General features: G+C 32.5%; 1 protein-coding gene across 2 annotated transcripts; it reads right to left on the bottom strand.

The window, feature by feature from the left end:
- Positions 1-3,656: 3,656 nt before the first annotated feature.
- Positions 3,657-10,330, bottom strand: LOC125209744 (hydroxyproline-rich glycoprotein family protein). 2 transcript variants are annotated; one of them, XM_048109328.2, is made up of 8 exons: positions 9,275-10,328; positions 8,217-8,318; positions 7,777-7,874; positions 7,559-7,676; positions 5,339-5,458; positions 5,099-5,211; positions 4,861-5,015; positions 3,657-4,548 (listed from the first exon to the last, which is right to left on the bottom strand). In XM_048109328.2, the coding sequence occupies exons 1-8, from the start codon at positions 9,837-9,839 to the stop codon at positions 3,903-3,905; spliced, it is 1,917 nt and encodes a 638-aa protein (XP_047965285.1). In that variant the 5' UTR covers positions 9,840-10,328; the 3' UTR covers positions 3,657-3,902. The 2 variants fall into 2 exon arrangements, with proteins under 2 accessions (XP_047965285.1, XP_088925204.1); XM_089069078.1 differs by lacking the exon at positions 8,217-8,318 and having other exon boundaries at positions 9,275-10,330.
- Positions 10,331-15,277: the final 4,947 nt, after the last annotated feature.

Genomic DNA, 15,277 nt, shown 5'->3' on the forward strand with positions numbered 1-15,277 from the left:
TTTAAGGGTGTTTGTTGTGAGCCAATTGCATTATAATTGAATCCGGCAGGTTTGGTGTGAAGTTGTTGGTGATGATGTCGCCATGATTTTGTTGTGACTTGATGCGTGACAATTTAAATTTGTGATGACAAAACAAATAATACTACTACTAGTATTAATATTGTTATATCTGTCAGAGGGAGGCTTCGGATGTCTGGTTTGTCGCATATTGTAATACTTGTACTATTTGAAAATGGATAAGATGACTTTTTGTTTGATTTTGATTTGTATTGGAACATATGATGTGATATTCATATTCTGTGGTGTGGAAGTGTGGAAGTGGCTGACAGCTTGATTCTCTTATCTATTTAAATATCGTTTTCATGATTAAAATCATTATGTATAATTAATACTCCATACGTGGATCCGAGTTAGTGTGCTTATTACGTGAGGCGGATTTGTCGCCGTTAATTAATGCTTATTCTATGCTAATTAAATATGATTTGTTTCCGCCCATTTGACTAACCCCACCTCTCTCTATGTACAATGTATAGTAGTATTTCATATTTTTGTTTAAATATTCTAATGTTCTATCTTTTGACTCTTATAGAGTCGTGTGGGTGAGCAGTGTGCCACCTTTGCTTATTATTAAAATTTTAAAACATATAAGAGGGTCAAACTCACGATGATTTGGCCTTCTAGGGATTTACTACTTAAATGTTAAATCAATCATTCTTATTATAATGTGTGTACTATTTTAATTTTTAGTTGTACTTGTACTTTATCAATGATTTATTTTAGTGTGTCTTTGTGGGACTCATTTGTATAGTTTAATATTTAAGCAACGTAAGCATATAATAATATACGAATAGTGTAGAGTGCGTAGTCGTGGAGAAGCTTTAACCATGTTGTGAGCCACGTGTTGAGACTTGAGAGATATGACTCTGAGAAATCTTACGGATATTATAAGGAGAAATATGTACTATATGGTTTTATATCATTCCAAATTTACTCCATATTTACTTTCTTTTAGGCAAAAATGAACCATATTTCTTTCCCAAGTGAGTCATTTGATAACTTTTATCAAATTTTAATTAACTTGATTTTCAAATTTTATTATATCTCATTTTACCTTATTTTATTTTCATTATACTTAACGCACTAAAGTATTTTCTTAAATCTCATACGGAGTAGGAGTAATATTTTATACTAATAAGGTTAAGAGTTTACAGTTTCTCTTACGTGATACCTGCAACTGCAATATCTCCTCAATTTTACTTTCTCCTTTTCATACGTATATACTCCTAATTACTAAGTACAGTAGTATTTAAAGATTTAATCTTTATTTGTAATATATTCAAATTATGCATTCTGAAATTACCAATCAGTTAACGCACACATCACACAAAATATAATCGATGCCAATTTAATTTAGCAGTATCATGATTGTGAATGATATACTAAAAACGCTTATTAACTAATGAAAATAATATGTTTGAACGTTTTTATTTTTTTGAAGAAATAGTAGTAGTATTTAATTTACTATCTCAATTTAGACATTTTAAAGTTTATTCTATTTCCAACATTATTTTTATGCTTTGGACGGTTAACTGTCACGCCTGTATTGGAGTAGTTGTTTGCTTACCACATCTTAATGTAAGTCAATTTGGAGTAGAAATATACGCGTTAAGCTATTAAATTATACTAGTAGTATATTAAATTTAAAAAATAAACATTAAACTTGTATTTTAGTAATCATTCAAGATTTAATTCATTTTCATAGGGAGAGTACGTAAGAAGTAACCAGGAGAAAATTGTGTTTGATTTTCTAATTCTATTCCAAACTTGTAAGGGCCTTTAGTGGTGTTGAATTTTAATTATTGTATTCATACCTAACAGTACTACATGTTGATAATGATGGAAATGATAATTAACCACAGACCAAGATAATAATGAGTTGAGTTGAATTGATTTGAGCTGCCCTACCTGCTTTTGTTGAGATTTAAGGCGACACCAAAACTAACTATCTTGACTTATTGCGCCAAAAGTTCACACCCAAACATCACCCCCTCAAATACCCCATGGTGTTTTCTTTATAGCAACCAAAATTTACTTCTTCGCCAAACTTATGCCTACATTCTCATGTTTTTGTAAAGACAAGGGGACCAAGCCAGTTATTCGAGGAACATATTTAGATTTTGCAGTAGATGAACCTAGTACATTTATTCTTTTCTGAAAAATCAATTTCCAACTAATGGGGAATTGATAGTACTACATTTATTTTTTGAGTGAACTACAAAAATATCACTGGACTATGAGTTTATCTCGTCCATAGTCCCTGAACTTTAAAAATATCGTCAGACATTCCTGGACTAAGGGTTTATCTTGAAAATGGTCCTTTTCACTGTTTTTGGTCGAAAATACCTTTTTAGGGGATTTTGTGGGGTTTGGACAATTTGGTCTTTTTACACTTTTAACATTTTAAATCTGATATTAGTTAGGTACTAAATCTGATTATTTCAAAATTATCATTCGTCTTCCCTTTTGTCATCCTTCACTTTGTTTCTTTATTTCAATATTAGACTTAATTTTACAAAATTAAATTTTAAATTTTAATTTTTAATTATCAATAAATTTTTTAATTAAAACTATTAATTTTCATGGACACTATAAATATTGATTAAAAACTATTAATTTTTTTTATTTAATAGTATAATATTCAGCTGAATTGAAGAAGTACAGAAAAATAATATTAATCATGATGGAAAAATAAGAGCTAATAATTTAGCCTCCGTTCGGTTATTATAAATTTATAATTGCTTGTGATTAAATATTATGAAGTTGATTAAAAATTTGATCCTACTAAAAAATTTATATAGGAGTATTTTTGTTGAAATTTTCTAGTAAATTTTGATTGTTTTCAAATTAATACATGAAAATGATAATAGTCTTACATTAGATGCATATTTATTTCAGAATAAATCATGTTATATATGATCTATTTGTGATTAAAGCTATTAAATAGTGATTAAAACTAAAGCGTTGTCATACCTTATTGATTATATATTAGACACTATCAAAAATTGATTATGACTATTAATTTTGTTATTTAATATTTTTATAATTTAAAAAATTTGTTGATATTTAAAAATTGAAATTTAAAATTTAATTTTATAAAATTAAAATATTGAAATAAAGAAACAAAGTGAAGAATGACAAAAAGGAAGAAGAATGACAATTTTTAAATACTATCAGATTTAAAATGTTAAATGTAAAAAGACCAAATTGCCCAAACCCCCCAAAAGGGTATTTTCGACCGAAAACAGGGAAAAAGTACCATTTTCGAGATAAACCCTTAGTCCAGGGATGTCTGGCGTTATTTTTAAAGTCCAAGGACTATGGGCGAGATAAACCCATAGTCCATGGACCATTTTTGTAGTTCATTCTTATTCTCTTTGATGCATTCACAAAAACTTAGTATTTTTTTTCATATCTAGACGAAGGTGTATGAAATTCCAAATGTGTACGTACCAACACATTTTATGCAAATGAGAAACATGCCAAGCCCAGCTTGAGTTTGGAAAATGCAAAAAAAGTAACATGTTGTAGTATAAGAGATGGGAAACACATAAAAGCAGCAAATATGCAGAAGAAATAGATAAAAATGCAATGAGGCATAAGCCAGAAAATAGAGGCTTAATTCAATGGTCGAGAAATGTTCCATGTAATGTCCAAGTATACATTGCCAAAAAAGTAGGAGAGAATGAAGGGAGCTCAAAAATGAATAAGCTCCTTCCACCCATCACTAAAAGTCTCATCACCAAAAATATCCTAGTATTTTCCGTTCTTTACATTTTCATTCAACTATCAACTCCTTTGCCAGTACATGAATGAGACCTCCAACCTTCTCTTTGCTTTTCTAACTAAACTGCCCCACCTGAGCATTCCTGCTCGTCATCCTTCGATTTGTCACTGCTGCCACTGTACTCCTGTTTTGTGGCTTCACCGTCAACTTTTGGGGAGGAGAGAGAACCATTTGATTTCCCTGCACTGTTCTCCTCTGCACTGCCTAAAGTCTCCATGCTATTGTTTTCAGTTGCTGCGGTCTGATTTGATGGTTTACTGGAGCCCTGTGATGGAAGGAAAACTCCTGTGCCGGGGACTGGCAGGCGAGGCTTAGGATGCCGTGGAGGAGCTGCAGGCCATCCAGCAGATGTAGGAGGGAGAGCAACTGGTGCCGGATACGCTATGCCTGGTGCTACAGGGGCAGATACAAACATTGGTTGGACCTGGATTCCATTAGGTGGGGGTAGCTGCTGATGAGCAGGTGATACACCAGTGGGTGGTACAGGGCCAAAATATTTTGCAGCACCGGGGCGAATATGACTTGGTGGCCTACTAGGGGGTGGAACCCAAGGGGTGGTAGGAGGTAGAATACGGTGAGCATCACCGCCAATGGTTTTCTTAGATTGCGACTTCACCAATGTAACAAGCATTCGCTGTCTCTGCAGGGACGGTATCGCATGCCTGGCAACATCTGCAGATCTCCCTTGCATTACGATAGTTGATCTGTAAGTAGCAAGAAAAAAATTACACAAGAACAGCAATAGGAGAAAAAATATATCAAACCAAAAAATGACAAATTTTGACTGTTAACTACAGACTGAGAGTATGGAACAATTCCTAGATAGTGAACAAAGTATTAATGTTAATCATAAGAGGCAGAACATCATGTCGTCTAATCAATCATCAACCCCGTAAAGCAAGTTATCATGGGAGGTGATTAGAAAGACGTATATGCCTGAATGTTACCTTGTATGCAATTAACAGCAAATGAAGTAGAGAGAATTTATTTGAAAAAGAAAAGATATCTGCAATTACCCTGGTGAAAGAGAGAGTTTCAAAGCACAGCGATAGCTTCCTGGATTATCCACTGGCATTGCCTTACCGAAGGACATCTCACACACTGTCAAGGATATTACACACACAGGCCTTCCAAACCATTGTGGCCAGATATTAGGCTGAGAGTGATCACCCTATAAAAGCGAAGAAGCAAATTAGATATGTCAACTTCAATACAGATAATTAATACATAGAATGCACTACTGTCATATGGGACCTCATTAAAGATATCAATGATGGCTGAGTCCGGTTTGGTGCTAACAACATTTTTATTAAGTAACCGTTCAACAACATCTTGCAGCGCCACCGGGATGGGCTCAATTTTTGGATCTGCAAAATTTATCATAACCCTATTGAACATGTTTAACAATAAACATGTAGAGGGGTGGGAGGCACAAACAAACACACTACCAGAATGAAAGACTAGCTTAATTTCCATGCTTGCTTTGGAACATACCTCTAGAAGTTCCTGAAGCAACTTCGTCTTCAGGAGGTGCGTCTGCAATGGGGACACCCAATTGAATCATCTCTCTTCCATGTCCCTTCATGGGTCTCTTTAAAGCAACAAAAGTTTGACCTGTATCAGTGGAACAAAGAAAAATAAATTGCTTTACGAGAGTAATTGGTGCCCAAAACGACTGGATGGGCATTTTTTTACTCGATGTTGAGCATCGTTCATACATGTACTGGTGAAAATAATCGTCCAGATTCTTTAGAGTATTTTATTATTTTCCAAAGCTTTCAACGTGAAACAACAAAACAAATATCAATGCATTCTTACGAGTCAGGACCAGTGAAGATTGTTTAAGACAATGTTGAAAGTGTATAGCTTGATGGGACAGTTCCTAATCCTCATTTAAGTGAAGACAATCTAAGACTTCTGTCAATTCCAGGTCTTCTACAAACGTAGAAGTAAGAACAAACATGGAAGGAAGCGCATTGCCTTGACAGACAGTTCCTCTTTTCAGTTGGCTTTCAACTGAAGTCAAGGTTTCACCAAAATCATAGTAGGCTGATGGAATGACTGAGAGAGCAAAAGGAATCCCCATAAAACACTGCACATTTTAATACAAGGAGAAAATCTAATCCGGAATAAAGGACCATGCTCACGTCACTATGCTAATTCCGACATCTCTAGGTACCCAGATTCTACCAGATAAAAACTTGAATCTTAATTAGGATCATTCTTGCTGGTCGTTCAAGTGGCAAATATTGAATGCACAATTCTTCCTGTCACACATTTGAAATTTAGACTTGCGAGCTTAGAATATACAGGAATTTGATGCCAGGATCCTGACATTTATGCTGAGGTGTGCATCCAACTACTCTATTTACAGTTTACAAGCTGGAATATTGCCTTCACAAAGCACCTTCTAAACTCTTGATGACAAAATGTTTTAGTTAGGATGCATGACGTAAAGCCGCCACAGGCATGATCTTTTCTTTTTGACTGCACTTTTCATATGAACGACCAATGGATATAATTTCAGACTCCATAGCGCCCAAGGTAAGGTTCATAATTTAGAGGTAATTATTATCAGTTTCTTCCAAGTGAATGTGTAAATCAATCCAGTTGAACAGAAAAGTGAAAAATCAGAGATCATACATTTCAACCATTATTTCATTTTATTACTGTAATCATTAAAGTTCAGTCATTCTGGAAGCAATCTAGCTATATTAATTAATTTGTGTGAGTAGAAACACAGACGCAACATATAACCCATTTATAGTATGATAGGATTACAGTTCGGATTCTACTTCTATTTCAGTTCATTAAGCAAAACATCAACTCGCAATTAATCAATGTACACATATTTTAATAAGTAGTAATTTCACATTCCATTTTTATACTAAACTATGAAATATTAACTAATCACAGAGGATTTCAGTAATAATTTTGTCCATTAGTTTTATGGAGTATTAGTTAAAATAGAATTCAGTTAACAATAAAGTTCAATTTCACTTTCAATTTTTGGTGATCTTAGTTGCAAATAAACTAAAATGTAAGCCCAGTTCAATCAAATGTGCAACACTGGCTTTTCAGTTCTCAGGAAAAAAATTCTATTACATGATCTAATATTATACTCCTATTAGGTCATTATAACTATCCAGACATTCATTTACAAAAAGAATACAACATGATCCAGTCTACTTGGACACCATAATATTTCCCAACAAATCCAGTTAGAGAAGCCAAATGCTACTTTGATTCTCAAATCTCTTATCAAAGAAAGATCCTAAGGAGACATAATTGTTCCTCTCCTACATGAATTGCATGTAGATTTAACTGGATTGTCAACTTAATCAGCATTTCATAAAGGGAGTGACCTAGCTTCACTATATATTTTCTTTTTGTTAATCTTACTTCAAAGTATGTGCAATATAGATGTAGCAAAGAATATAGTCTAACATCACTTCACTAGGTCTGCTACGCCTAACACAGACATTTTTTAATGGTGATAAAACCAGTCTAATCAAAACTCCTTTAAGACACAGTTAAACTCCATCACAAAGAGCATCTTCATCTATATTTATCACCCAATCCAAGATATGAAAGGGCCATTCCAAATTAAAGGCTCGAATTTGATAACATTTTGAATGAAAAAAAAGCAAAAAAAAAGAGAGAAATATGTTTAGTTTTGCAGGTTGTGCCACAAATAGCTACCACTAAACTTACCTTGCAGCTGCCCTCGCTTCCCAGCAGCTCTCAAATCGTTTACCAGATTATTTAGCTTTAAAATTTCTGAATCATCAAATAAATCTTCATAGAGCTTAAGTCCTTCAGCTATATTAACCTATAATCCAAATTATCAAACGCAATAATGTCTTGACAACTGAGCTCATCAAAATTTAAGAAAATAAATGTATGATAACAAGATGAGTAAAGGAGATTACTGATATTCCATCACATATCTCAGAAGCAACAAAAGATTTTGGAGAAACTTCAAGGTTCGATTTCTCGACTAATCCAGATCCATCCATATTGCAAGACCCTGCAATGGGGAAGTAACAGGAATGGGATTATATTCCAAGAAAATAGCTGCCTACAAATGCTGAACGTTATTTTTATTTGCTTGCTAACATATTCATGCATGATATTGATTGAACTTAAATAGCATGTCAAACACTCATAAGAGGTACTCCGATCAGCAACCAAAAAATAGCCTATCCAAAATCTCAGTTAAACATATGGACATATTAGACATTCTAAATAGCACTTGTATACTGGAAACTAATCCTACAAGCAATTCTCCATTAGGCACAGAAATTATAAAGATATTGTAACGGTAAAAGTATAGCCAAAAGGATATGGAGAGTTGGATTTCAAATAGTACCCCTGTCCTCCGCCTCAGCATCTGCATGAGCAACAGCTTCTTGTGTACTTCTCTGTGTTGTTGCTGTACCATTTTCTTCAGATTTTTCATCGAGTCCCGTCACTTCATACATGAGCAAAAAGTTAACCCTTTAGAGGATTTTTTTTCGTTTTCTTTCCTCTTACCATAATAGATAAGTGTTTTTAATATATGGAAGTTGGAATAGCAAACCTAATTATGAAGAATGCACAGTTAGGACCAAGAAGGGCACTACTTAATTTGGACACACATGTGTGATATATCTAACCATTAACTTCCAAGAAGAGACTTGACAATGAAGAGAGAATTCAAATGGAAACATTAAAGTTTGTGGATTCTCCTGAATCATTAGGAAGCTAATTAAACCAATTCAGGAAGTGTGGTACAAATGACATGTTAAAGAAGATGTGACAGCTGTTTCAGCAGGGACGAAATCATAAAGCGCCTCGAGAGAATTAGGCCATTTCAGTATAAGCATATTATGCGATACGTAGAACCCCAATGGTTTGATAGACAACAGGAATTGGTGCAACGGACAAATATCCAAGAGATTTTGAGAAAAATATTTACAAATTTGAATGCACATTCATGAACATAAACAAGAAAGGTTTCAATGATATGAAAAAGAAAAAACTAGCCAATAAACTGAGGAAGTACTTTCCGGCACATATAGTTTCCATATAATTCAACAAAATTTGCAATCCATCCCCTTGACTTCCCTGTTGAGTATTTGGTTAGCTGCATACTCGATGTCTTTTTATACATAAAAGATGGATTCATTGCCATTAATCTCGTTAGAGAGCAAGAAGCCATCTTCAATATCATATTTCACCAGACAAAAAGTGGATCATTAATAACCGATCAGATCCAATAAATTTCCAAATGCCGATTGGTTTCGAAATAAATAACCTTCTAATTAAACCAAAATAACAAGTAAAATAGATTCGTTGGCTTCCCAACGAAAAGCATTCACATTTAAAAGAACTTGTACACAGCAGAAACAAAGACTCAAATTCATTGAAAAAAACTTGGCTTGTTACCTTCTGAATCCTCCTCCTTCTCCACCTTTGCCTTGTCCCCTTCATCCAGTTTCTCAATCATTTTCAGATTGCTTTTACAGTAGCCATTGTTGAGATCCTTCTTGTTCATCTCTCCACCAAAATTCTGCACCTCAAGTCCCCCTCTCTGTCCCCTGCCTCCTCCTCTCCTAAACTCATTCCCTCCTCCTCCTCCACCACCCATCCTCGCAGGCGCACCCCCCTCAAACCCCACCACCTTCTGCGACCTCCTCCAACCAACCTGCTGCAGCGCATAAACAACATCCGCCACCGAGTAGTACTGCTGCATATGCAAAATTGGATTCCAATTACACCTCCTCTGCTGAACGGACCCTATCACACCCTCATATTCCCCAGGCTCACCCACCGCCATCAAATGGTGGCACAGCGCGTCGATTATCGCGTTGGCAGCTGCAAATTCACCTCTCAGCCACATCAAACACCCCTCCCTCTCATCCACCTGATAATGCGGCGGCTGTTGCTGGTGGTTGTACCATTGCACCGGGATTTTATCAGGCACCACCATAGCCCCCGATTGCATCGCCATAGCAACAGATATTACACTGCACACTATATAAGCCAATGCCGACAACCTCTACGCCTATATATATTTTGTACAACAATCACAATATTCGCAGTTTATATATGTAGAATTGCGTATTTGATCAATACGTTAACGCGTTCAGATACGAATTTAGCTCATTGTGAGGTGTTCACCAGATCTGCGATCGGGTTAAATACGTAAAATTGGTTAAAATTTGGGAGACGATTGTGAGAAGGATTGTTCTACCGCAATGTGTGTGTGTGTGCAGTAATAGTAGTAGTACGGATGCGAATTTCAGATCTGAGAGGAACGTGATAAGGAGGAAATCAGTGTGTGAAAAAACTAAGATCTGAGAGAAAATCGCTTGTGAAACACGCTGGTCTTAAATGGTGCTCTTTCTTCTCTTCGTTTTTACTGTGTGTTGTGTTGTGCGTTTTTATGGGGGTTACAGATTCTGCTGCTTTTTTCTTGCGAGAAAAGAAAATCAATTGTGTATATGTACGTGTATAGGAGAAGAGTGTATCCGGAATTGAATTTATAGTATGTTTAGTTCATGAGATTCAATTTTATCTTGGAAATCGAGCACTACTTTGATAATACTAGTATTAAATCAGATTAAATACAGCCCTAAGAAGATTTGGCAGTTGGTTCGATTACGGTTATTTGACCAAATTCTTAATTGAACTCCAACATTTTATGAACATGAGATAAATGATACCTTGAATAAACTAGGAGGTCTAGAGATTTGAAGTTTGGTTAAAATTGAGAAATTTTCAAGTTTTTATGGTTATTGATCGAGTTCATTAATTACTTTCCGCTATAGTATTATGTAAAATGAAAATGGATTTAGTAAGAATTTGGGAGAAGGTCAAATTTGTCAATTCGACTGACCGGAAATATTAGTAGGACAGAAATAAGTTTGGTAGAAGAAGTGGTGCGCACATTTTTAAATTGTAATTGCATTTCATTAATTAGCATGTGAAATTGAATTTTGGGGTTGTATAGTTTTCCAGTTTATTCTCATAATTAAGATCTCTGACTATAATAAAATGCATGAAATGTATGTGTATATAAGAAAAATGATAAAAGGTGGAGTAGCATGTTTAGCATGTGTATATAAGTAAAATGATAAAATGTAGCGATAAATGTATATAAATTGTGTTTATATCATTGAACTATTTTGATATTTTACATCGATAATCAATTTATAAATATGAATTAATTTAAAATAAACTGCATGCTAATTATTCCATAACAATTTAGAAAAATATTAAAATTTTAAATTAAATAACAATAACTTTAAGAAAAAATTATTATTTTAATTGAATTTGTATCGCTATATAATACTAATATAATTATTAATAAAATTAATTTATGAGTAGTATAATTCAATTAAATCTAAAATTTAGGGGTACGTGTATAATATATGCATACTTAATTTTATTCAACTGGGAAAAAAATAAAATAAAGATCTAGTCATTATTAAAACTTTGAAAAATCTGAAAATCACAAGTTCGGATTTACAATTATCTCATATAGAAATCATACGTGGACGATGAATTACACGATATCTTCTATTCATAAAAAAAAATAATGTTTGGTTGACAAAAGATGAACATACTTAAATAACTAGTAATTTTTTTTCATTGTGTCATTTTATAAAACCGTGAAATAAACTAAAATTTGAACCAATTTCAAATTTTTTTAGTAATTTAGCCTATAAAACAAGCATGTGCAATGAAGGTTTTCAATAATTGAAATGGACATAGCACAGTGCTATCAAAAGCTCACCTGACAAAAATAATTCAATTCACAGGTACTAATGTACTTGCATTGTGTATTAAATTTTAATGGTGGGGCTTTAGTACTCGAGGAAAAAAATGGGACATTTCATAATAGTACGAGTTGTGAAACCAACATATGTTCATTGAAATATTGAGCTAGGAATCACACTTTATGTACACAGATGTTTTATTCGAAAAGCATCATATATTATGTAATTTTCATCACTTAATAGATCAACCCTTGTTCAGCCTAAAAAATTTGAAAAGAAATTATTACTACTATGAAGTAAGTTGTCGTCTTTAACTTATATTTTTAACGTCGTGACGTAATTTAAGTATCACACCATTTTACAATTGTATTAAAATTTCTTCCTAATTTTAATTTATTAGCAGTATTATTTTCTTATAATTAGGTGGAACTTGAGTAAAAAGTGTTGTTCCGCAATTAATTAGATTGAGGTCCCGATTTATTGAGTGACTTCGAGAATTATTCCAAACATGGGAATTAGTAACGACATATGGTTTTCTTTCCAAAACAAAAAAGTAAACTTAAAAAATCAAATATCGTGCATATGTTTAATGTGCATATAATTCAAATATGGACCAGTTGCATTTAAATAAAATAAATGCAAGGACCACAAGTAGGCAAAAAAGTACGTTTCGCTATAAAATATTGCACTATAAAACCGGCATTAACGAAACGTAAGGTATATAGTCTATAGACTATAGAAGTCTTAGCATTTAAATAGGATAGACTATAGAAGTCTTAGCAATTAAATAGGATCTAATAAAATAAAACACCTGCAAATTGACTATAGACTATATAGCGTATTAATGTCAAATTGTTTATAGATGAAAACCATTTGATTGTTGAATATCTCGCATTGACACTAAACAAATGAGAATCAATCTATGAAAAATGAGAATGTAAGTTATAAAAAATATAGTAGATTATATTGAAATTTCGACATGCATTTAAAAATGAGTAAACGATACCTTTATTAAAACAACGATGAGTTCCCATCCAATAGTGAGATAATAATATTATAAACTTATTTGAGAAAGAATAATTGACGTCAGCAAATAGCTCATAACTCACAATATTCATAGAATTGATTGTGTCAAATCTCGTAATTTGATTTATGAAATCAAATGGTCAAATGTAGTAATTTGAACGTTTGGGCCACCAAAATATTGGACTAATTTTAATTACAAAAAATTGATATGTTTGTAATGTCCTAAAAATTACTCCAAAATGTATATGTTATAATCAATAATGATTTGAATGATAATTATATTTAATGAATTTCAATATACTAGTAATTCTCTTTTGTGCGCACTTGCGAATTTGCACGCTCCCACCATGCTTGAAGGCCGGGTCGATCCAATCGTGACGCAAACCCAACACACAAAATTGCCCCATCATTTCATAATACATTCTACTGCAGGTAATAAAATACAAACTTATATATTATACAAACTCAAAATTCTTTAACACGGCTTCAATATAATATCAATACAGTGTAAAATTTCAAGATTTTAATGTAAACACAGTATCAACACAATATCAACATAGCATCAATCATTGACTATCGTTGAAATTCTGTTAACATTTTTCTGTTGATGTTTTTTTATGATATGTTGACATTTTTCAATGGTCCAAATAATAATTTTGAGTTTGTATAATATTTAGAATTTTCATTTGATCACATTCTTACTACTATGGCACATTTAATAGCACTTGAATGTTAGGAGTACATAACTATTGTCACTATTTTCATAAAAAAAAAGTTGCTACTATCTTCGTTCTCCATTTTTAGTCCACCCTATATTGAGCATGAGTTTTAAAAAATATATAGGAAAGTGAATGGAATGTAAGTCCCGTTTGAATTTTAGTCTATTTTAATAAATATTTTCGTGTGACATATCTAATATTATATGAAAGGGGTGCGTTATATTGCTAATTATTTAAGTTGTTAACTCTGTTAACTCATCAATACAGTGTATTAAAAATGTCAACACGGTGACATCAAAATATCAACACATAATATCAACATATTATATTAAAGTTCAACAAAATTATGTGTTGACATTTTAATGTCATTGTATTGACATTTTTAATACACTGCATTGATAAGTTAACAAGTTAGCAAATTAAGAAAGGTAGCAATTGATTACACCCCTATATGACAATATATTTGTATTGATATACTCTGTGTTGTGTTGAAATATTCATGTTATTATTATGTTAATATATTTATTATATTATATTGATATTGTGAGGACCAAGAGAATGGTTACTATATTCTAACAAATTAATGATTTTTACTCTTTTATTGTTTAGTGTACTATACATATCTAATCTTGTCAAATTATTTTAATATCTGATGGTCATTGAATAGTTTTGATTATATACTCACTTCAGCATGACCCTATATTTGGAATAGTATTTTGTAAAGGATATTTACTAGGGACGATTTGAATGTATAAATTTTTTTATTATAATTCTATATCGTATTCAAGATATAACAAGATTTGTTAAATAAGATAAGAAATGCGGGCTTCGTGTCAAGATAAGCTCGGATGAAGGTTTTTTCGTTGTTGTTTGGTAGATAAGAAATTATCTAGATTTTGTATTAATAAATCATAATAAATGAGTTAGAAATGCTATCCGACCAAATTTGTGAGATACATATCTTTGTATTTTAAGGAAAAATTTGCGGACTCGGATGGACCATACAGAAAACCACGGACTGGCATAATAGATTAACTATGATATCAAACACTTAGAAATAGTCATATATGTATCTATATCTTGACATTACTAACTTATCAAAGAGTCCTTAATAATAACAAAAATATCCAGAATTCGGTAATTGTACCAAATATCTACGCATTTATATAATTATACTATTTCCTTTCAATTAAGTTTTAGAGACGAGGTTTGCGCTTATCATCAACCTTTATGTGTCAGAGACTCAGTTGAAAAAGAAATACTCCACTGCTAATAATTTAGAAATCGTAATATGAAATGATAAATGTACATTAAATAATTGAACACACCTCCACTGCTAATAATTTAGAAATGATAAATGTATACATTTTAAATTTTGGATTAAAATGGATATCAAATAATTTCAACAGCTAAAATATATTTAATTTAATTCATCCCTAATATTTAAATAATGCTACGATTGAATAGATAGATCATTAATACATGAGCGACAAAAAAGAATTCCAGCCGAAAACTAACGCGTCGGCCCATATGAAATTTATTTAAATCAGTTCATCAATTGGGCCCAGTTCAACAATCTAGAACGAGTGTTTTGCCAGCTATCTATACATAATGTAAAATTAAATACTTGTAATAGAGTGGTGAGTTGCATCTTCCATCAATTAAATCCACTTTGAGTTTGGTCAATTGGTCATGGGTATCGTGAACATCTTCGAAGCTGTATAAATTCATATCGATGTAACCAACTAGAAAGAGATTGATTGAAAACTTAATAAATTCATATCAACATAACCAATTAGAAAGAGATTGATTGAAGTGGAGGTAAATGAGGTGAGGAAAACTGGAAAATGATATTTAAAGAATGTCAAATAAATTTAGAAAAAGTAAAATTTAAAGAGTTAATCAAAGAGTCGTTGGAATGA

Source organism: Salvia hispanica, chromosome 3, assembly GCF_029641045.1.
Source record: "Salvia hispanica isolate PSC_SH4W2 chromosome 3, Shi_PSC_v1, whole genome shotgun sequence".
Classification (NCBI taxonomy): domain Eukaryota; kingdom Viridiplantae; phylum Streptophyta; class Magnoliopsida; order Lamiales; family Lamiaceae; genus Salvia; species Salvia hispanica.

Bases quoted from the DNA above. Each gene is read 5' to 3' on its own strand.
- LOC125209744 (XM_048109328.2), bottom strand. From the start codon at position 9,839: ATGGCGATGCAATCGGGGGCTATGGTGGTGCCTGATAAAATCCCGGTG. The intron at 8,319-9,274 runs GTAACAAGCCAA...TCATGTATGAAG, and splicing joins GAAGGAGGAGGATTCAGAAG to TGACGGGACTCGATGAAAAA. The intron at 5,016-5,098 runs GTCCCATATGAC...TCGCTTTTATAG, and splicing joins TCATTGATATCTTTAATGAG to GGTGATCACTCTCAGCCTAA.